At 36.7% G+C, this 23,749-nt stretch overlaps 1 protein-coding gene across 1 annotated transcript in view; it reads left to right on the forward strand.

The window, feature by feature from the left end:
• The window catches only part of acoxl (acyl-CoA oxidase-like), a 39,184-nt gene extending 15,599 nt beyond the window's left edge, over nt 1-23,585 (forward strand). The window contains exons 14-19 of the mRNA XM_084093766.1: nt 1,285-1,394; nt 2,666-2,777; nt 3,327-3,414; nt 7,311-7,381; nt 15,385-15,486; nt 22,514-23,585. Of these exons, the coding sequence (XP_083949892.1) occupies nt 1,285-1,394; nt 2,666-2,777; nt 3,327-3,414; nt 7,311-7,381; nt 15,385-15,486; nt 22,514-22,672 (642 nt within the window). The 3' untranslated portion in view covers nt 22,673-23,585. The remainder of the gene's footprint in view (nt 1-1,284; nt 1,395-2,665; nt 2,778-3,326; nt 3,415-7,310; nt 7,382-15,384; nt 15,487-22,513) is intronic.
• Nucleotides 23,586-23,749: the final 164 nt, after the last annotated feature.

The following is a 23,749-nucleotide window of genomic DNA, read 5'->3' on the forward strand; positions in this document are numbered from 1 at the left end:
CCCTCTTTTTATTTCTCAGTCCCGCTCTCAGATTGGTTGTGGGGACTTTTCCATTGGACATCAGTCTAATGAAGTTATTAAAAGATTTTAGTGTCACCTGTCATGAAGGAAATTAGCATTTAGCTCCAAATTTCATACACATGACTAGCACACTGTTACGTTTTGGCTGCGCCCTGAAAGAGTGTGTCCAATCGGTTACTTTGAGAAGATTGTTTTACAGTATGCAGTTGTACTTACTGGCAGATGTGAAAAAAGAAGTAGATGAGGTTATTTTAGGTTTTTGCGTATGTAGGGCAGAAACATACACAATGATTAGGACACAATGAGTCATTGACTCTCAGGAGTCGTGTGTTTAGTTTGTGCTGTTTAGAGAGCGATGTTGTGTGATTGTGGGATCCCTCGAGGAACACTAATGACTAAAGGGAAGTTTTGACCATTAGGAGAGTCCTTTATGCTAAAGACAGGGTGGAGTAGCGTAGTGTATGTAGGATACTGGCTGCTAATACAGACCGGAGACTTACTAGGACTCAAAGTACAAAGACTTCTACAGTCAATAGTTTCTACTGTAAACCGATTCTCAGTGTAAAACAGACATTTACATTGGTCTTTAGTATTTTATAAATTACTAATAAGTCATTTCCCTTGTGAAATAAAAGTGCATTTAATAGAACTTTAAAGGTTTCTGTCAGAAATTTCATATATAGAACCTTTTATGGGTTTCCATCGTGAGGTAATTTTATGGATTTAGTTTTAATTAAATAACTTTGTTTTAATTCCCTTTTCATTTTAATTAAGTTTTATGAATTTGGGCAGCTCGGAAAATCAATAGAAAATTTTGAAATAACCCATTAAACATGAATGTTTTATGCAATTATTTAAGACTGTTCTTTACAATTGAGTCAAGAACCCTAGAGTTCTATATACTGGAACCCCACTGAACGTTTTTTGAATAGTGTACACTTTAGCATACTTTTAAAAAGAGTATATATTACGAAAATAGTATACTTTAAAAGAATATACTTAACGCCATGTGTTTGTACACTTAATTGCATTTTAATTGCAATCAAATTAAAATGTATTATAGTTAAATTTTATATCAAATACAATTAGTTGAACTTACATTTTTTCACAATTGCAAAGAAATGACATTAATGAATCTGTTAAAAGCCCAATAAAATGTACTTCTCAAGGACACATTTTTAACTTCACAGTAATATGTGCGTAAGCAGTTCTTTTACCCTTCAGCTTGTCTTTAAGCAGTCTTCTGTTGTTGTGCATGTGTAGGTGGTGGTACGAGAGCTGCTAGCCCAGCACACCAAACAGATGGGGAACAACCTGGTGATGGGACTGATTAGAAACTGGACCAGCTCAGTGTCAGACAGCCTTAGAACCAGGTAAGAGGTGAGACAGACAGACAGACAGACAGTCAGACAGACAGATAGATAGATAGATAGATAGATAGATAGATAGATAGATAGATAGATAGATAGATAGATAGAATGATAGATAGAGAGATAGACAGACAGACAGATAGATGTATAGACAGAACAATAAACAGAACGATAGATAGACAGATCAACAGAATGATAGACAGAAAGACAGAGAGATAGATAGATAGATAGATAGATAGATAGATAGATAGATAGATAGATAGATAGATAGATAGATAGATAGATAGAACGATGGATCAATAGATAGAACGTCAGAATGATAGATGGAGAGACAGACAGACAGATAGATAGATAGATACTGTAGATAGATAGATAGATAGATAGATAGATAGATAGATAGACAGACAGAATGATAGATAGAGAGACAGACAGACAGACAGACAGATAGATGTATAGACAGAACAATAAACAGAGCGATAGATAGATAGATCAACAGAATGGTAGACAGAAAGACAGATAGATAGATAGATAGATAGATAGATAGATAGAACGACAGAATGATAGACAGAAATAGACAGATAGATAAAAGACAACAATGGATAGATAGATAGAACAACATAATGATATAGATAGATAGATAGATAGATAGATAGATAGATAGATAGATAGATAGATAGATAGATAGATAGATGTTAATAACCCTGTCGATCTGACTATCCGTGGGCAGGGATACAAACATGTAGAAGTATAATCTGTCGTTTTCATGAAAGGCCTGGATCTGTCAGAAGTCTAAAAATAAACATGAATTTCTCAGTCCAGGTAACACAGAGAACGAGTAAACACTGTTCATTTACATTTACAATACAGAGCAGGTTGAAAATCTGCAAAGTTACTCTGTAATGCTCACCATCTGTTCCTGTAAGATCAGCTTCTGTCACCCAGCAATCAAACACTCCACCCTTGAAAGCCACACACACACGGTTCGCCCCTAAGGAACCTGTCTGCCCTCGGTGTGTTTACACACACAGTTAGCTCAACAATTTAGCAATTTAGCCTAAGAGGAAAATTTGATAGGTGTTAAATTGTTTTCTGGCCTGCTATTCATAACATATTAACCCAAGTGGAGATTTTCAGTCGTCCGTCATAGGCTGAGTAAAATCAGCTTTTTTTGTGTGTGTGTGTCTAGAGGCAATTCTGATAGTGATTGTATACAGTATCTCTTTGTTTGACTGAGTTAATCTGTATTTCTTTTGGCTATTTCCTTGTTTATCTAGCTTTCTTGGCTTCAGTGTGGACAAAGTAGGAGACCTAATGTTCCTGCTGAAAGCGGTGAGCTACAGGGAAAGGGTGTTACAGCGCAGTCTAGCAAGTCGACTTTACACGAAGGTCAGTCGCTCTGTTTCCCCTGTGTTTTAACACTGCTTATTTTAAGGCAGAGTGTGTGACAAGATCTATAGCAAGTGTGAGTTGCTGTGAAGTGCTTTAATTGAACATTTATTGCCTTAAAATACCAATCTTTTAAGTGCCAATAGAAAGATAATTTCATTTTATTTATAATTAATTTGTTCAGATTTTTTAGAGAAGCTAAAAGCTGCTGTTCTCGTATGTTTTTCTGTCATCTCCGCTCGCGTTCACATGTAAATTGCATGAGCTTATTTTGTTTGTTAGAACTGTGGCGTGATTCGTGTAAATGTGATTAGTTCAACAAAACACGTACGGGGGATTACAGTGGTGATGATTTACCTTGAATACGAGCGAGAGTTTCCCTTTTTTTAGGTGGCCAATACACCGCTGATATGTCACAGCAATGATTTACTACATGTAGACCAGAGAGTATTTAATTGAACAAAAAAGCAACATGAGTCATCTATATATTTGCTCCGTTTTCCTGAAACTGTAAATTGTAAATTCAATGCTATTTATTCCCTTGAACAGATAGAGAAAAACAAAGATGAGTTTTTTATGGCCTGGAACGCTTGTTTACATCACGTGATCACTTTGGCAATGGCACACATACACAAAGGTGAGCGAAAGGGGAAGTTTATTTATATATAGTTCATCTGTTTGCTTGAATATATTTCTGCAAATGTACTTGTTTCCTCATGCATATTCTCATAGAAAACTTTGAATGATGCCCGGATGTCATATGCACATGATCCCAATAAGAATTTGGACGCTTAAATAAATGCCTGAATGTCATTGCATTAGTTGCACTTTTTATCTACATTAGGGTGTGTGTTCACACTTGTAGTTCGGTTCGCTTGGTTTGTTTGGTCCGGACCAAAAAAAAACCCATTTAGTCCTGGTCCGATTAGGGTTCACATTGGCATTTTAACACTGAACCTAAAGGCATAGGGATTCGTTCACAACATAATTGGTCGGCTTTTATGACATATATTTTGTGACATCCAAAACAATGCTGTGTTCTGGGCTAAATGCGCTCGTTGTATGTGCGTCCCTACATATGATGGTGTTCTGACCAGCTGAGAACTCGTGAAGAGCTTATAAAGTGTGTAAAGGAGTCAAAACAGCATCAGGAATCCCTCCATCACACACACAAACCAAGATCTGCTGCGGTGAGACACGGTTCTGATGCCTGTACTGAACTGTGATGGGCAACATCACGACGAAGAGAAAAAACAGGCGTGAACATTTACAGTTTACATGTCTTTGGTCCGTGCTGCGTTCATATTTCAGACGAACCGCTCCAAAGTTGGTTTGAAAGCGGATCTAGACCCATTTATTCAGCGTCTCGGTCCACTTGTTTGGTGCACACCAGGGTTCAGATTGCAACGTTCACACTTATTTAAATGAATCGCACTAACAGAGCAATGTAGATATAGATATAGATATAGATATATATATATAGATCTTTGGTTTTTAATCTAACCAAACATGCCAAGTGTGAACACAGCCTTAAAGACCAGCTGGTGAAGTCATTGCAGAAATGGCTTTGAAATGGAAAGTTAGTTCTGAGAAAATTGGTTTGCAGATGACACTTGATATTTGATATTTAGACGTTTTTAAGTGTGACTCAAGTGTCCAAATACCTTTTTTTGTACATTTTGGCCACTGTGAATTTGTTCTTAGCATTAAAAATATTCAGAAAACTTATATACCAGATGGTTTTACCTTCAACTTAAATGACATTTCTACATTAAAGTCCCCCTGTGGTGAAAATCCAGCTTTTAATGTTGTTTATATGTGGTGTTTTAAATATGCTTTAAGACAAACCATGTGTAAATTCATAAGTCGACACCATTGCTGAGTATTTTCTCCTTAAAACTGCAGTGAACCAAAGACAGTCTCAAAAACACGCTTTGAAATCGCTGATGTTTCTGACGTCACAAACTACCTTGTAACCAATCAGATCAACGTGTGATCGTCAACCAGTGGATCTCTGAGCTGAGTGAGTGAGTGAGTGGAGGCAGGGCTCATTTGCATATTCATAGAACCATGTATACTAAATGAGGCAAGAGTTACATTCAAGCTATTTTAAGGCATGAAGAATCTTTTTTTTTTTTTTAAGGAAAAAACATTTAAATATGTAATTTTGGTGATCAAAGATGAGTTTAAAGGGATAAAATGATTGACTCCAGGGGGACTTTAATACATTAATACACTTAGGATGCCAGCATTGCAAAAAAAAAAAAAGCCTATTCTTAATGATTTTTTTTGTCTTATATTATCCAGTGAAAATGTCTAAAAATCCTTGAGATTAGAAAAATGTAAATTGACAGTTTGAGTTACCATTTATCTATTTTAACAAAATTAATTTATAAAATAATTAAAACAATATTTAAGAATACTTTATTATTATTATAATGTAAAATATAATCCTTAATATCTCAAGCAGTGTTGAAGTAAATTTAAGTATTTTGATATATTTGTCCTGGAAAATAATTTCTCATTTAAAACTCATTTAGAACCCCATCCCCCCCCCCCCCCCCCCTTTTTCTTTTTCTTTTTCTTTTTTTTTTGCAGCGAGGATGTTGTTGCAACTGGTCCCTAAATGCTACTTTTCATTATTTTACACTTAAATGTGTCCCAAACACAAGCACAGTGTAGTGCATATGCATTTTAAAACATTGTAAGATTTAGAGTAGGTGATTCATGTGCCTGTGCAGATTATAAACTCACCACACGTCTTTGATCATTAAAGAAACTGTTACACTTCCCTTTGACTTTCTGATTCACTCTTACACTCAGTTAGCAACAGAGATGTCTTGTGCATTCTGAGCCTCTGATGTTCTAGAGTATTTCCACATGCTGTGTGTGTGTGTGTGTGTGTGTACATGGGTTTGTGTGTCAAGATATATTTTCCTCCCCTGATAGCAAATTTCCATTCTCTCACCCTCCTCCCACACACTTATACACACACAGAGAGATCATGCGCTAATTTTCTCTGAGATGGGGCTGATAACATTGAGATGAGGGGTTTTTATTCACACCTTATACGAGTGTTCCAGTCTGTTCTTTCATTTATGATATTAATACTGACTTATATATGATTGTAACACATAGTAGTAGCCAAAGATCACAGAATATGTATTGCTATATTTACATTGTTCATTGCCTGAAAAAGAAAAGAAAAAAAAAGACATATGCACTGTAAGGAAACTCTGAATTTAAATTCAAGCAAAGTTGTCAATTCAAACTATGGGATAAAATCTGCACAGACGCAACAATGTCTATACATTGGAAAATATTAATGCAAATAAGTTGTTAAACAATCAAAGCTGCTTTAAAGGGCTCATTTCATGAGCAATCAAAATTTACTTCATCTTTAGAGATAAAAGAGCTTGATGCACTATGACAATGTACTGTTACTTTCAAAACTTGTAAAGGAAAGACTTCCTCCCCAGTGCAAGCACAGTTATTGAATTGATCAAAGAAACGAATAATCATTTATTCTCAATAATGTGGTTGTAGGATTTCAGTTAAAAGAGCTTCAACACCTTTTTTGGTACAGTTTTTTTTTTTTTTTTTTTTTTTTCCTAGAATGCAAATTCACATTAGCTGAATTTAAAATATTATGATTTGAATTATGTTTTGTTTTATATTGTTTTGTTCTTTCCTCTTTCAAGTAGATAAAAAAAAAAATTTGCTCGGTGGTGCAGCAGACTTTGGTGCATCAAAGCGCTGCTTCTCATTTCACATTCTTTTCTTAAAGGCACAGGCACATTTCATTTTAAGGGTCAGGGAGAAGCTGAAAAATAGTTGAAACTGATTAAGATGCGTTTTGGTCGATCGGATCACAAGTGGACGACGCTAAATACAGGTGTAAATGGAGTCTACATGTTTTGAGCTTGTCCACTTTCAGCCACTTCCAGAGGTACTCGAAAACGCATTCGACCGGATTGCTTTCACAGTGTAAACGCTCATGTGGTTGAATGTGTTTGAACAGCCACAAAAAATGTGTTGGAAAAAAAATGTGTTCAAACATCCGTCTACTGACCTAAAGTGTAAACATTATGGGAAGGGTCTAGCCAGACAGGATTTAAACTGTCGGCTGAAGACACAAGTTTGGTTTGAAGACGAAAAACATACCAAACACAATGTTTTCTCACCATTCCTGATTTCTAACACACACACACAGCGTTCGGCTGGTCTTTTGTCTGTCAGAGCAGAAACTAAAGCTGATGCTCTCCGTGTTTTTTCCGCCGTCTCTGGTCGCGTTCATATGTAAATTGCATGATCTACAGCTTATTTTGTCCAGTAGATCAAAAGATCTGAAAAAAACCCTCCCCTCAAAGAAATCAGGACAGAAGTGGTTAAAGTGGACAAAAGAGACGAATTAAAACACCAGGTGTAAATGGGAATGTGTCTCCCTCGTATCTTAATATGTAAACCTTTAATGCAAATAGGGGGTTTTAAACCATCTTATTAATAATATTGTATTTTTGAATGTTTCTGCAGTGACCTTGGAGCAGTTTGCTCTTGCCATTCAAGAGTGCCATATCAAAGAGGACCATGCCTTGCTCACCAAGGTACGTGTGAAGCTCTGCTCTGCTCTGTCTGCCGCGCCACATGACACTCTTTTTGTCTTTTGACTCATCAGCCGGTTCCAATGGAAAGTTCTCAGAAACAACAACAGCCTCGTGCCCACTCAAAAAACAATAAGCTGCGCTTTTCATCGTCGCAGGGAGATTTCAGAGGATTCCACTCTTGACCACGTGTTTGGAAAATGCAGACTGCAGAAAAAAAAAACTGCATCCCTTACATCAGTTTTGTGGTTCTGAGGCTTCTTGGGGGGCTAAATTAGTGTAAAGGACCAGAATAATAACACACTTTTACATTTTACAAGAAAATGTGCAGTGCTTCCCATGCAAAACTCATTACCACAGTCCTTTGGTGTTCTGGGTGGTTGCTTGCAGTCAAAACAGCCCACCCGTAAACCCTCAGACGTGTGAGTGTCATCTTTTGACTTGGGCCAGTGAGCAACCATCTTGAACACCTTAGGAACCACATGGTAACGCCCTAGCATTCACCTAGAACAGGCATCCTCAAATAGCGGTCCGCAATCCGGTTCCGGACCCCGACTTTGTTCCAACCGGACCACAAGACAAAATGACAACTGAAGCACCATTTTACTATTTCTGCAGTATAAAGTGAGCAGCAAAACAACTGAGCTGTTTACACCATTAGCACTCAGGGCTGTTTTATGGTAATGATCATTCGTGCTATATCCTCTAAAATGTTTTATCTATAGCCAAACACCTCATTCAAGCCCTTTCCGGTCTGTGCACGTTGCTTCTCTCTTCCACCAGAGACGTAAAGCGCTACAAGAGCTGCAGATGATGCGGTTATTTTAACAGTAGCAGAAACACGTGAGCAGCAAAAAATATATACTTGCTAAAACACTTCAGAAAACGAGAATGCATTAAATATAGCCTAGTTATTTTTATGGGTCATACATACAGTATATGACTGTGACCGTTCTAACCAGGTTTCGTGACAAGACTTCTTTTTTTTTTTAATCTACATTTAGTATTAGGCCTAATCAGCATGTTAAGGAAATTTGATGATAAACAATGTTATAATTGGGAAAATTATTGGTAAATGGCAGGGAAAGACTTTGAGTTGACTTTGTTTTCTGCTCAGAATGAGAGCATTTTAAATATTATGTATGTTGTTTTATTTTAAGCAAAATATAAAATGGTTCAGACTGCAAAAGGAAAATCCTGAACCCCAATACAGTATCTTTTGCCATACATATGCATAGATAATAATAGCCTGATGAAACATCTGATTTTACCTTTTAATATTTACATCCCAATTGGGCTCATCTGATGAAATATTGAATTTTATTTTTAATATATAGATGCCACAGCTTTGGCTCTCCGGACCCAATATTCTCATCAAAATATGTATAGCAATTCCAAAAAGGTATTGTCCAGACCTCTGCTTGGATGGAAATATATGAGAAAAAAAAATGCAAGCAAACTGTTTGATGCAAGTGAAAAACAAAGCAAAAGGGTTCTTTGATGCACTTTGAAAAAAAAAAAAAAAAAAAAGATCTGCTAGCAATGTTTTCCAAAACACTGACAAAAAAAAAGAAAAAGACAATTGGTGGTTTTGCTTGTGAAACGTTTTTTTTCTTCTTTTTTTTTCAGGTGCACAATGAAAGGAAAAAAAATGCACAGCTCTTTTCTTATTGAATATCCTGAAAATGTCACATTATGTAAGTGAAATGTGTTACAAATAAGTCTCATGCTGACATTAATTTAATCGAAAATGAAAATAATGTCATAATTGGAAACTTGCATGAGTTACAGTTAATAATGTCTTAAAGGACAAATCCAGTGAAAAATGAACCTAGGGGTAATTAACAATGGTTACCGAGTCGATCGTTCCCTGCGATGCGTTTTCATGTAAATCGAATGTATAGAGTTTTACCTTTAAAAACAGATTAGCTCATAACAGTAGTATATGGGGCACAGAGTAAGTAAAAGTAAATCGCTAGTTAATACCACTAACAAGGCTCAAAATAGCCTTTACAGACAGGCGTCATCTTGGAAAACAGTCTCGACTAATCGAGTCACGAACGCCGTGCTACGTTAGATTTCACTATGCGTAATTCCTATCGACCAGCTCACGTAGCACGGCGTTCGTGACTCGATTAGTCGAGACTGTTTTCCAAGATAACGCCTGTCTGTAAACGCGTAATGTACTGTCTTTATAAAGTATCTTCTTATTAAACTGTCTGTACACTTACAAAGTTCTCAATGCTTCGGTTTGCATGTAGGGACCCTCATTATGCTACCGTGTTAGTGTGAGGCTATTTGAGTCTTGTTAGTGGTATTAACTAGCGATTTACTTTTACTTACTCTGTGCCCCATATACTACTGCTATGAGCTATACTGTTTTTAAAGATAAAACTCTATACATTCGATTTTCATGAAAACGCATCGCAGGGAACGATCGACTCGGTAACCATTGTTAATTACCCCTAAGTTCATTTTTCACTGGATTTGTCCTTTAAATTTGATGTGTTCCTCACAAAAACCTATAATGTGGCTTCAGAAAAAGAAATACTTAAAAAAAAAAAAAAAATACTTTTATGGTGTTTTTTGCCCTGTAAGGACCCCGAATCTCTCTCTCTTTATATAAAAAGAGCAGAGTAAACATTCAGCCTCAGATCTCTGTATGTCTTCCACAGAAGAAAGAAAGTCATGCAGGTTTTCAATGATATGAGGGTGAATAAATGATGACTGAAATGTCATTTTTTGGTAGAACTATTCATCTCAGGTTTTTGTGGCACAGCATTATACTAAAAGGTTGCATCAGTCAGAGTCACACTTACACTCTATCTTTAATTGGCACTGATATGACACAGCTAAAACACGTATCAGGATGTGTGCTGCAGTCATATGAGTCTCAGGTTAGCTCTCTGAGCGCCGGAGCAGAACCGACCGCACTGATCTGAGACCTGCTGACAGCAGCTGTCAGGCCCTCTGGAGAGCAGATAACATGAATAAATCTCAGATAATGACCTCGTTCCTGGCAGGTCATGAGGTGTGCTGTCACACTAGTCCTGTGATCGAGAGACAAAGCGCACCAGTGAGGAACAGGAAAACCTCACTTCCACCTGTTTCTTCAAACTTCTGTTGCGCTGAAGAGCATGCTTACGATTCTGCACAGTCATGGGACCTGTGATCCTACCTCACTTTGACATTTCACATCCATGTTTCTAGATTGCATTTGTCCTAACTCTGCTTTAAAATTAGTTCTCCTGACTCATAAAAGAACTAATTTGAATGTTTTTGGAGTGAATACTAACTTACTACCTACAGAATATTGTATGATATACAATAATTGTTTTTAGTTTTTAATGTTTATAGAGTGCAACAGTAAAATCCCACTCATTTTCTCCATCTTAACTATAACTTTATAACTATAACTGTGAAAGACAGACCTGCTGTGAGGTTGTTTCTTCTGCTCTGCTCTTTTGTTTAAGCCATCAGTACATTAATTCAGCTTATACTACGGGGCTGCTGAATGCTTGAATCTGATTGGTTGACAAACATTATAAGGTGTTACATTTTTTTTCAGGGAAACGCACTGCTAAAGTAGTTCCAGGCAGGTCTTGACCGCATTATTGTTTCATATCACTACGCCTAATGATCTCAGTTATTTCAAAGGTTTTTACAGACTACAACAGCAGAAGAACAAAAACCCACAACGAAACTGACCACGAAAATAAATATAGTCAACAATAGGATAAAAACAACAAATTATTTCCATGTTTTTGCCACAAAATTACATTTTGTTATGTATGGAAAGCACATAATCTCTTTCTACCACTCAAACACACACACATACAGTACAGACACACACTTGCACACAAATTTGTTGCCAGCACTGCTCTGATGATTTTATCAGTTAAATAGTTTAGCAACTTAAAAGCTACAAGACATTTCTTACTAGCGATATAATAACGGCGTTGTTCTTGAAGCAGATAAACTTACAGTTTCGCTATTAGTGGAGACGCTGCTGCCAAACACAGTTGAGAGAAACACAGACTGAGGTCATTCAGGTCATTGAGGTCACTCTCTCTCTCTCTCTCTCTCTCTCTCTCTCTCTAGGTGCGTTTCCATTACAGATTTGCGCAAAACTCTTGTGATTTTTTCTAAATGTCGGAAAAATTAATATTGCGAAATGAGAGAATAATTTATAATTATATATAATTTGATAATTTAATTATTGCGTTTCCATTAACCGATGTTATGCGACTAAAATTTCATTTTTCCTCTCGCGATAAGTCATTCCAAAAATCATAGCAACGGACATTGGTAGGTTTATGTATCTCAGCCACTGCACTAGCCATTATTATTAATCAAAGGAGACGTATGTGTGTTATCCAATCATTAATGGCAAGGAAAGACCCTTAGCCTATATTTGAGAGCGGCACATATGAGCTGTTTCTGGGTGTTTCTCCCTCATTTCTGCTTCGAGGTCTTGATTGTGGCATTTATTTGAGGTTTAGAATCCATTATTCCTGTAATTCTTCTGTCTTTTATGAATTTAATAAAGAACTCTGTCTCGTATTCTGTCCAAACACACCGCGTCATCTATGTCAGGTGACCTGTAAATGCGCAAAAAACTGTTTCCATTGTAGTTTTGCTAAATATTTATTTTTCGAAATTGCCTGAAAAACCACCTCATGTGAGCGTAAAAACTTTTTTGCGATAAATGGGAGTTTTTGCTAAATTGACGTGTTTCCATTGGGCGTAATCTCAATTTTCTATTTCAATTTGCGCAATTTGAAGGGTAATGGAAATGCGGCTTCTCTCTCTCTCTCTCTCTCTCTCTCTCTCTCTCTCTCTCTCTCTCTCTCTCATAACTGTGTTAGTCTGCTATCAATGTCTTAAGCCTCAGTTAAATTTATGTTTTGGAATTAGAAATGGAGGTGTGGGATAAGATGCGTAAGAAATTAGTGTTTTAAGGACAAAAACTTGACAAATGTCTTGAAATACATCATCTGAACAATGTTTTGTGGTGCGGTAACGTGGTATAATTTAATCCAGTCCGTTGAATTATTAGAAAATAATGCACATCTGCTTTGCGTCGTGGCCGTATTACCACATCAGTGTGAATTATTTTCTAATAGTTAAACGGCCTGTCATCAATTATTCCTTACTTATATTTTAAGGAATATTTAACAACTGAATTCCTGGTGAAAAACCTCATTATCCATGATGGAAGAAATTTCCACCAATCAGAGAATCGAGAGAAACAAATCTTGCCAAAACAGCTTGCAGTGACCGCTCAAATATGCGCTTTCTATATACACAACCAACAACTTTAAATCAACATTTCTCTATCGTTTTTAATACAATTATTGTAATTTGCGATGCTTCATGGGAAGTTATTAAAGTTCACAACTTTTCATCCATTTTTCAAATACATTTTTGCTTCAAAAGTTTGCAATGTTATGATTCACCTCATATCTCATATATATATATATATATATATATTATACACTAATAAAAAGTACTATTATTTAAGTTTAACTGTTTCTGACTACTAAGAAGCAAATTATGATCGATCAATGGCTATGACGTAACTAAAATGCTATTAATTGTTCCCAACTTCCTTTATTTCAGAACAGGAAAGGAAACTATACAAAGTCAATTCTTGGGGTCTTTATGCTTTTAATAATTACTATTCAGTCGTTCTCATGATTGTGCGTGATGCGCATGGTTTCAGTTCCCAAAGCTGACACGCTAACAAGGTGACTTCCATCTCAGTCCAACACTTGTTCAGCATGGACTGATAAGAAACTTAATAGCGCTGCGATAAGCCATCGATTCTCTGGTTTGCATATGAGGAAGAGAGCAGAACACAAAGAACGAGAGCGAGAGAGATTGCACGCCGTTACAGTTGCTTTGATGCAGCGTTAATTAAAAAACAAGTTGATACGGTGCATAAAAAAGCTGTAGTGAACACGCTGACCGCTGTTTGCTTTGAGGTCAAAGGTTATATTATTCCTCTTAGTGTCCATGCTTTACAACTGATTGCTCTGCATGCTCTGTTTTTTCCTGTCCAGCTCTTTGATGTAGCTGGGTGGTTTGGTTGCTACCTCACCTCTGTGGAGAAGAGATATTAGCTTGTACCGCTACTGTTTTTCCATCCCCTTCATCTTGTGTATGACATCCTGTACTCACTCAAGCTGCTCGCATGTGAAGGGGCCTACAGCTCGTATAGGGTCCTTTAGTTATGGAAAATAACATAGCATAACATACAGGGGTCAGCAAGTATCTTTCCACTCGCATTTTTCGACCTTGCATTGTGCTAATTCTGAACGCTCTCAGACGGCGGCACGGCTACAGAGCATTCGTGGACTGTCTGATGCATTTTGCATACAATAATGATAAGAGCGTGCTGAAATCGTGATTGGCTAGTTTACACATGCTGAATTGGGAACCGCACACCAGCATACTACTCTTACTATTTCTACCATATCTCTCGGGAATAGTAGGAGTAGAATGCTAGAATGTATCCCTTTAAGAGATAATAAAATGTTTACATTACATTTATGCATTTTGGCAGATGCTTTTATCCAAAGCCAGTTGCATTGCATGCAATGTACACATTTGATCAGTTCTTGCTTTCCCTGGGAATCAAACCAAGCGCCTTGTTCTGCTGTTTGAGCAAATAAATCAGACAGTAGTTGGTCACTTTTCATGTCATTCAGATGTGCTCTTCCTGTCACTTCTGGTGTTTCTTGGCCGGAATAATTGCAGTATTGTCCAGATCTGGTCCAATATGGTTTTAGTTGAAAGTCCAGTTGGGCCGTTCACATCAAAGACGATGACTATAACAAGTCAATTCATTTGTATATCGCTCTTCACAGTACATATTGTTTCACAGCAGCTTCAAAGAAAATGCATACAATCAGGAAGTAACAATTACAGTAACTATAAAGTTTCAATACTTGTTCTCATTCTGTGAGAATTAGTGAAGTCCACAGTATAATGGACCACATATATAGTGAATTCTCTTTGGAGTGGATTCCCAGCCATAGTTTCTTCGTAGTCTAACCCTAACCTATGCAACTAAATAGACAACAAAAGTGTACTTGCAATGCTTTTTAGAATTTCAAAGGAAATATTCAATGTGATTTGCAGTGTGACTACTGCAATATATATAATGCTTCAAATAAAGTGTTACTCATGTTATATAAAAGCATTCCTTGTAATGCACATCAAGTGTAGCGTCAGTTCTGGCAGGTTCACGTTAGTCAAGCTCGCATCAGTGACCCTCAGCTGATACACGTCTACCTATAGGAATATGATGCCTATCACTGTATATGTATATAAGATCCTCCAGTATTATCAGCAGCTTTATCGCGTTTCTCAGGAGTTGATTACCCTCCTCCCTCCCCAGCTCCACCTCTCGTCAGTCAGGATTTGGCGTTCTGATTCCCCTTTGAATCAGACTAAATTTCTCTATTTATGTTGCACATTAAAATATTGGCATTAATGATATTTGCAATACATTCATGTTGGTTCTGTTGTGTTTACCCTTATTGCTGCTCTCCTGCTCTTATCCATGCTATCGGCTGCATGGATGCGAAGGGAGTTCTTGCCCAGAACAGAACCATACCGCCAATCCAAACTGTACAGTATGCTAATTGTCAATTGTCTTTGACGATAGTGGTCCTGACAAAAATAATAATGCATTGTAAGAATAATTGTAACCACAGATATAATACTTATCTATTCATTGTTACACTTTTAGAAAGTACATTATAATGCATTTAACACGTGACAAACAGATGTAACAAGGAATCTGCAAATATTGTAATGCATTTTAACTTATTTATGAAACAATTATAACATGCATCTTGAATAATTTTATAATTCAAGTAAAGAGTTACCCAAATATGCATCACTTATATGCAGATGCAAGCTGTGCAAATCAGCCCTATGGGTTAAGTTATGTCTTTTTTGTTGCACTATTACGTATTTTCCGGTTTCTCTTCCAGTTCTGCCTTCTTCACGGCACTAGTCTGGTGTACCAGGAGAGAGCGTGGTATCTTGAGCACAACTACCTGACCGCTGGCACCAGCCGACAGATCCGCAGCCAGGTACTAAACCCATTTAACCATCAGTCACATCTGTCACATCAGGACTTTTCAGTCTTCACTGTCACATGATTTGATCAGATGACCTGATTTGCTGCTCAAGAAACATTTGTGTTGAAAACAGCCCATCAGGAGAGTCTCAGCACGCTGTCAGTCAGACTTTAGGCAGTTCAAGAGGTGCAAAGCCTTCTGTTTGGGATTAGATCTCCTCATTAAACCTTTGCTCATCAGCCAGTGTTTACGGAGAATGGCAGAATGTGAACATTAGCAAAGGGGGTATTGATCGAGCACACGCACATAAAGTGGCCAGTTGTTCACAATTAGCTGTGATTAAACATCCAGGCGTCCTCATCGGGGTTCTCCACGCCGGAGCCGAGAGGGTTGACACCGGTCTGTCAGTATGCGGTCAGCAGGTGCTTTACTGCATGTTTACCACTCCGACAAACCCAACACAGCCGCTCTCTCTGCGCAAACAACCCCCTCTGTTCTCCCAGAGCGCCACACGTGACTGAAGGCACGTGCTTACGCTTCCTTTCAGCGTGCTCATATCAACTATTGTTATATGTTTTCAATGGCTTATTGAAGATCATTTATCATGTGACAGGCTGCATAACGTGACGAAAATAACCCGATTGCTTGTTTATAATTAGCTGCTGTTTGCTGGCTTTCTTAAGGACGCACATAGGAATCACGAATGAGGTCTCTTTAATATCTCGACTGTTCCTCCCTAGAAAGCAATGGAGAGCCAATTTAGACTTTGCACAAGTCTCTTTTCACATCTGGCCGCAGTGATCTCACGTGTCTCGAAGCTTCAATGTCTCACGTTGTGCTCAAAAAATATGGTAACACTTTACAATAGGGTTTCATTAGTTAACTTTGTCAGTTACTAATAATGGACGATACGTCTACAGCATTTATTAATCTTAGTTAATGTTAATTTCTACATTTCAATCATCAAATTTTGTGTCTGTTAACATAGTTAATGCACTGCGAACTAACATGACCCAACAATAAACAATAGTATTTTTTATAAACTAACATTAACAAAGGTTAGTACATGCTGTAAAAAATATTTTGCACACAGTTCTTGTTTACTAATGCATTAACTAATGTTCACAAATTAGTGTTTCAATATGACCTCAGTCATTTCTCAGGCCAAATTCACTGCTATCAAATTGATTGTATAGCTTTATGCTCTTGCTGTATGTTAACTGCTGACTTATTTATGTCTTATTATTATAGACTCGTGATTGAGAACTGTGTTATGTCTTCTGAGCTGTAAGAGCATTAACATATTCCTTTGTGACTCTCATGTTTATGTTGGGAGTCAGTAAATTTGTATTGTTTTTAGTGAAGTGAGAGTTGCTGAAGAAAGGATCTATCCTCAGACAAGATGAAAACATGTTTTGGACAGATAAGACTGAGCATCTTTGCCTATCGTCTCTTTTTCCATGCCGTAGAATAAGCCATGCAAATAATGGCATGCAGGCTCAGCGAGCCTTGATTGACATTACGTTTTGTTATTGATGTGAGAGTTGATGGCTGCTGAAGTTAAACCAGAACATCTCTGAGTGGTAGAAACAGGACTGAGTGTCAAATCCCTTTCGTTGCATTTTTTAATATGCTGCGGGTTCATTTCAACGCCGTTCACTTCAATACATTTGAAGAATGTGTTGTTTTAAGGGGATTTCCTTGTTCATTATGTTATTCTTCTATAAAAGAAAGTACAATGCATGAGGTTGTACTTGAATCAAAAGATAATTTATCATTCATTTACTTAAAATGAATGGTTTAATCATTATACACTAACATTAGATTTTTTGAAAAAATGTCTTCTGTTCACCAAATATTATTGCATTATAATATTATTATGTGTACATGTATTTATTATGTACACATAATAAAGTGTAATTTATTCCTGTGATCAAAGCTGTATTTTCAGCATCATTACTCCAGTCTTCAGTGTCACATGATCCTTCAGAAATCATTCTAATATGATGATTTGCTGCTCAAGAAACATTTCTGATTATGATTAATGCTAAAAACAGTTGTGCTGCTTCATATTTTTGTGGGAACCATGATACATTTTTTTCTCATGATTCTTAGAAATTCTTAGAAAGTTCAAAAGAACAGCAATAAATATATAAATGCAAATCTTTTGAAACATTATAAATGTCTTTACTGTCACTTTTGATCAATTTAATGCATCCTTGCTGAATAAATCATTTATTTAAAAAAAATCTGAACAACTTTAAGGCAAGTTTTTTTCCTTATGAAATTTGGGTCACACTTTATATTAGGGTCCAGTTCTCACTATTAACTAAATATTATGACTTTTGCCTCAATAAACTCCTGATTACTGCGTATTAACAGTTTATAAGGTAATTGTTAAGTTTAGGTATTGGTTCAGATTAAGGGATGTAGAATATGATCATGCAGAATAAGGCATTAATATGTGCTTTATAAGTACTAATAAACAGACAATATCCTAGTAATATGCATGCTAATAAACAACTTAATAGTGAGAATTGGACCCTAAACTAAAGAGTTACCAAAATGTGTCTTTATTTTCATAAAAGAGAGTTCATGAGAGACTCCTTTTTATCTGTCACGATATTTAGAGAAAATATTGCTTCTTGCAGACCTGAAGATGTTCACGACTCTTTACTTTGGAGTCCCAGTCAATTGCTTATGATCAAATTTGAATGCATTTTTTGCAACTTAAGTCCAATTTACAGTCCATCTCTGTGAGAGCTGATGATCTGAGGTGTTATTAATGTCCAGAAAATGGGGCTGAAGTTTAATACTCAGTAATAGGTTCACTAACCTAAGAATGAGCAGCAGTGATAGTGCTTGACTTGACACTAATTAGTGAGTGAGTGTGTGTGGTATGAGTGAGGCTGAAGAAATGTCCGTGAGCATGTTTTTGAGTGAGTAAGTCTGTGTGTGAGGTCTGAGTGTGTGAGGACAGTATCTGTGCTGAGATCCTCACATGTACGTGTGATTTCTCTGTGTGTGGCTCCAGCTCTTTAGAATGACTCCTATTGTACACACTCTCCTATCATTACACGTGTCAACATTAGAGCCAAACTCGCATGCTTCACTGAACACAGACAAACACACACACACACTCACCCCAACACAGAGGGTTAGTGTTGGAGACTGTTTTATTTTTAATTGTGAGCTTTATGTAATGTGTTATGAGTGATGAATAACTGTTTGAAGGGGATTTTTGTGGACGTGCAAAAAGTAAGTGAAGGCCGGTTAGTAAATGTCATTGCTTTGAAGCTGCTCTTCCATAAAGTTATAAATTATGTTTTATTTAAGTATCAACTTGTCTTAGATGTTTCTCCTGAAATTCTTTTTTTATTCACCACATTAAAATAATCAAAAAAATGAACAGAACGGTTTTCAACATTGATAATAATCAGAAATGCTTCTTGAGCAGCAAATCAGCATATTAGAATGATTTCTGAAGGATCATGTGACACTGAAGACTGGAGTAATGATGCTGAGCTTTTAAATTGTAATCATATTTCACAATATTACTGTTTTTACTGTGTTTTAATCAATTAAATGCAGCCTTGGTGTGCAGAAGAAATAAATGTTTGAGTTCATATCTGAGATCTCTGACTTTTACAGAGTTCCGCATCTTGTCAAATTTTGCTTCCAAAACTCCAGACGAGACGCATGTGAGATTACTGTGGTCTGGTTCTCTGGAGAAAAGCAGAAACCTCAATTTGCTCTTCATTTAATCCCATTGCTGTCTAGGAGAAACAGCTATGACATTCATTTGTGATTTTGCATCTTTCCCACATACTGTAATTGAAATGAACACATGAGATTTCCCCGCTCTGCACTGATTCACTCAGCTTGATCTCGACACATGCTCTTCATCAATAACAGTGACGTTGCTTCTGTTGTGTTGACACAGTTTTCCCCCAGGAATACGTCTGAGTTTATTGTCCTCTGTCTATATCCTCATGTCCCTCATTGTCTTTGAAAAGTGGCCGAACATCTTCATTTTCTGTGAAAGATCATATCAGCAGCCGTTTCATTCCAGTGCTGAAGCTTCATCTCTTGTTGGAGATCAGGAAAAGGTTTAATCAAGTTTTACGGTCATAAAAACATTTGTTGGTGTCTTTTACGCTTCATATGTGTGTCGAACTATATATTTAGTGGTGTTTTCCAAGGTGACTTGGGTTTAGAGATTTGAATGACCTCCTAATTTTTTTCTCCTGATAGATGATGAAGTAATACGTTTTGTTTAACACACACACTACCTTTCAAAGGTTTGGGATCAGTGAGATTTTTTTATATATAGAAATTAATCATTTTAGTCTGCAAGGATGCATTAAATTGATCAAAAGTGACAGTAAAGACGTTTATAATGTTTCAAAAGATTTATTTCAAATAAATGCTGTTCTTTGTTGAACTTTCTAGAATCCTGAAAAAAAATGTTTCCCACAAAAATATGAAGCAGCACAACTTTTTTCAACTGATAATAATCAGAAATGTTTCTTGAGCAGCAAATCAGCTTATAATTATTATTATTATCAATAATAATGATTTCTGAAGGATCATGTGACACTGAAAACTGGAGTAATGATGCTGAAAACTCATTGATCACAGGAATAAATTAAACAATTAAGTTGCAATACTGCTGTTTTTACAGTATTTTATCAAATAATTGAAGCCTTGGTGAGCAGAAGAGACTTCTTTATTGTTTTAATCATCAAAACACTGTAAAAAAAGGGAATAAATACGCTAATTTTTAAATCAGCTTTGATCACAGGAATAAATTACATTTTCAAATATATTACAAAAGAAAAGTTAATAATGTGACCTTGGTGAACCTAAGAGACTTCTTACTAAAGCATTTAAAAACCTTACTGACCCCAAATGTTTGAACGGTAATGTATCTCACTACAAAAATACATTTTATTGAGGTTTTATAGTCCATTACTTAAAGCTGTCCTACTATTAAAAAATTACTTGTTCATCCTACTGTGCTGAGAAACCAGCTTCTCTACATTTTACAAAGTGTATGAATAACCAATTCATTTTGTCTCCCTTTCTCTTCTTTCATGCCATCTCTCTCTCTCTCTCTCTCTCTCTCTCTCTCTCTCTCTCTCTCTCTCTCTCTCTCTCTCTCTCTCTCTCTCCGTTTACACACTTTCCTTATCTGTCTGTTTCGGTCGGGGAGTAACCTCTATATAGAGCTACTTTCCTTTCATCTGAGCTGGAAAGAGAGGCAGAAAGAGAAAGAGAGAGGTCAGACATGTTTCAGACTCCTCATTGGACAGACGGCTATTGAGCAAGACGTGTCCAAACATATTTCAACCGTTAATGTGGCACAGATAAGCGAGTGTTTCTCAAACAGAACAATGAGGGGGTTTCACAGTACAGGGTTGTAAAAGTCAAAATCCACAAGCAGAGCTTTGACAGGCTGTGATCATTTGTCTTTCATCTGAGCTCTGGAGCACTTGAGCAGGAGCCAAAGTGTCAGGGCGATAAATTAACTCTTTGTCAGGCGACGTGGGAGAAAACTGCAGGTTCTGTGACTCACGCAGGATGTCTGAGGCCACAACACCTCATCAAGGACGCACTGATAGCAATTTAATCATTCTTCTATTCAGAATAGTGTGATCGTGTGTGACCCTCTTTAAATCTTATCATTTAATTACTTTTAATGTTTTAAGTCTTATTTCTAAGCAAGTACTTTCCTATTATATGTATATAAACATTTTACAAATAACATATACATTTTTTTGTATTGTTTATCATACATCAAAATTCTAGGTTGAAATGTGCATATGTTTATTTATCTTTAAGGGAAGTTTTTTATTGTTTTTTTTTTAGATATTGTAACTTTTTGTATAATTTCTTTCATTTAGCACACTATTTAAAACTTGCGCAAGGATCATGTGACGCTGAAGACTGGAATAATGATGCTGAAAATTCAGCTTTGATCACAGGAATAAATTACATTATAAAATATATTCACATTTTAAAGTGTAATAATATTTCACAATTTTACTGTATTTTTGATCAAATAAATTCAGCCTTGTTGAGCATAAAAGACTTCTTTCAAAACATTTACCAATCCCAAATTTTTAATCGGTAGTGTAAATCCGTGTAATTTTCCCCTGATTGAACTACTAGCACACCTCTCCTCAATATGCAGTATGATTTGAAGAATTATTCCATAGTATAAGTCTATTATATAATATACAAGTCTATTATATGGCACCACAAGAGATACAGCACAAAACCAAGGCTCAATATTACAGTAAATACAGCAATATGTCAAAACCAAGGCTCAATATTACAGTAAATACAGCAATACGTCAAAACTAAGGCTCAGTATTACAGTAAATACAGCAATACGTGGGTTTTGTACTGTCAGAATGTCATCTGATCCAGCATGCTGTGGTTCTGCAGTTTTTTCACACTGGGATGATCTTTAATGGTCTCAGCTGAGGCTCTTGACCCTGACATGACAGTCTGAATGTGTTCTCACACATGAATGACTCATTCTACACCACACACAAAGCTCATCTGATGTAGCTGTGTACAAATGGAAGTTTTAAAAAGTGTTTATAATGCTGCTAATATCCACCAGAGGGCGCTGATATAGAGGGTAATGTGAGGGTTAAATGTTCCGTGCTAAATTTGCAGTGTCTTACAGTTTTTGAAAACTTTCTGCTGGTACCTTCAGAGTTTTCTCTATTTGTTTACACTAGTGTCAAGTGTCATTAGCTGTGTTTGCTATTGATCATACTTCGGGTAAAAGGGGTTTGTTCAAATCCCCAACCCAAAGTATTAAACTTTTGCAACATCCCACATGCCACTCACCATTTGTGTTGCAGACATGAATAAAAAATTGTGCAATTTATTGTGTATTATGTCGGCGGTTTCTCATTGGGAAAGCATCACCGGCTTTGGTCAGAGCATATATTTGTATAATGATATCATTGTGTAATGTCTGCATTAACACTCATGTGGTTGTGGTCTGCTTGTTTTGAAGCTTTTGGAGCTGTGCAGATCAGTGAAGGATGATGCGCTGAAGGTGGTCGATGACTTCAACATCCCGTCCTGCTGCATCCAGGCTCCCATCGCTGGGGTCCCAAACCCCAAGGCCGAATGGGCCTTCTACTCACAGCCACAGTATCTGTCTAAGCTCTGAGCGCGTGATCCTGGCTTTATGAGGATATGGAAGACGATTGAGTGATTTCAGATAGCTGGCCTGATCGGTTTGGAACAGCTTTGCATGTTTGGGTGAGAGAGGAAAGGACTAATTGGAGTTGGTAAATGCACAGGAAGTTTTGAGATTAAGCATCATGTTTTGTGCCAAAACAGAACTTTCTGCTAATGGCCAAGGCCTCAACGACACTACTTATTCTTGTTCTTTTAATAACGTGTGCGTATGAAAAAGGGAATTTTAGTTGTACGAGTTGCACATTGTCTTACAGTTTTTTAATGCTTCAGTGATTTTAGCCTAATCGATTTACAATAGGAAGTAGGGATAAACACCAGCCAAACCTGAGTCAAAACGATCCAAATGCCGAACATCTTGCACTTAAAGAGGAGCTCCGATAGCCTTGATCTGAGCTCTAACTGCGTAATAAACTATGTTGGTTTAGTTTTACAGGTGAGCAGTGCCAAGAGGCGGTTTACACACTTTCTTAAGAAGAGCCTGAATGTAATTAGTCATCACATGGCACAGTTATTGAATATTTATGCCAAAATTGTACACATATTATTTAGTAACAATGTTGTACACATAAAATGTTTGTTTAATTAGAAAGACAATGATATATAACTGCTGCTATGTTTTTTAATGCCACTATAAACTGCCACAATTTTACCTTTATTGACCATTTGAGTCATAAAAAGGTTCTAGTTTAGGTATAAGCTGCTCAGTCAGGGTCTTTAAAGGGATGTCCGTTTATGATACTGTTGTACATTTAGTTTAGACCAAATGACCTATTATCTTATTCAAGTTTAGGTTTTCTGTTAATGCACAAAAAAACATCAGTTTGTTTACAGCAACATGGAGGTTCCTTAATGTTTTGCAAATAAATTGTTACATTCCCTGATTCTTCCAGGTTTTTGGTGACTGTTGTAACCTTGTCAATGTAATCTGATGGAACACTTGAGCTATTTTCCTATTTGTTTGTGTTTTATGTAAATGGTGCATGTTGTAATATTGTCACAAACAGTGAACCATTATTTAATTAATAACAGAATGAAATGCATACCA

This window comes from Abramis brama (genome assembly GCF_963993115.1).
Source record: "Abramis brama genome assembly, chromosome: 19".
NCBI classification, from domain to species: domain Eukaryota; kingdom Metazoa; phylum Chordata; class Actinopteri; order Cypriniformes; family Leuciscidae; genus Abramis; species Abramis brama.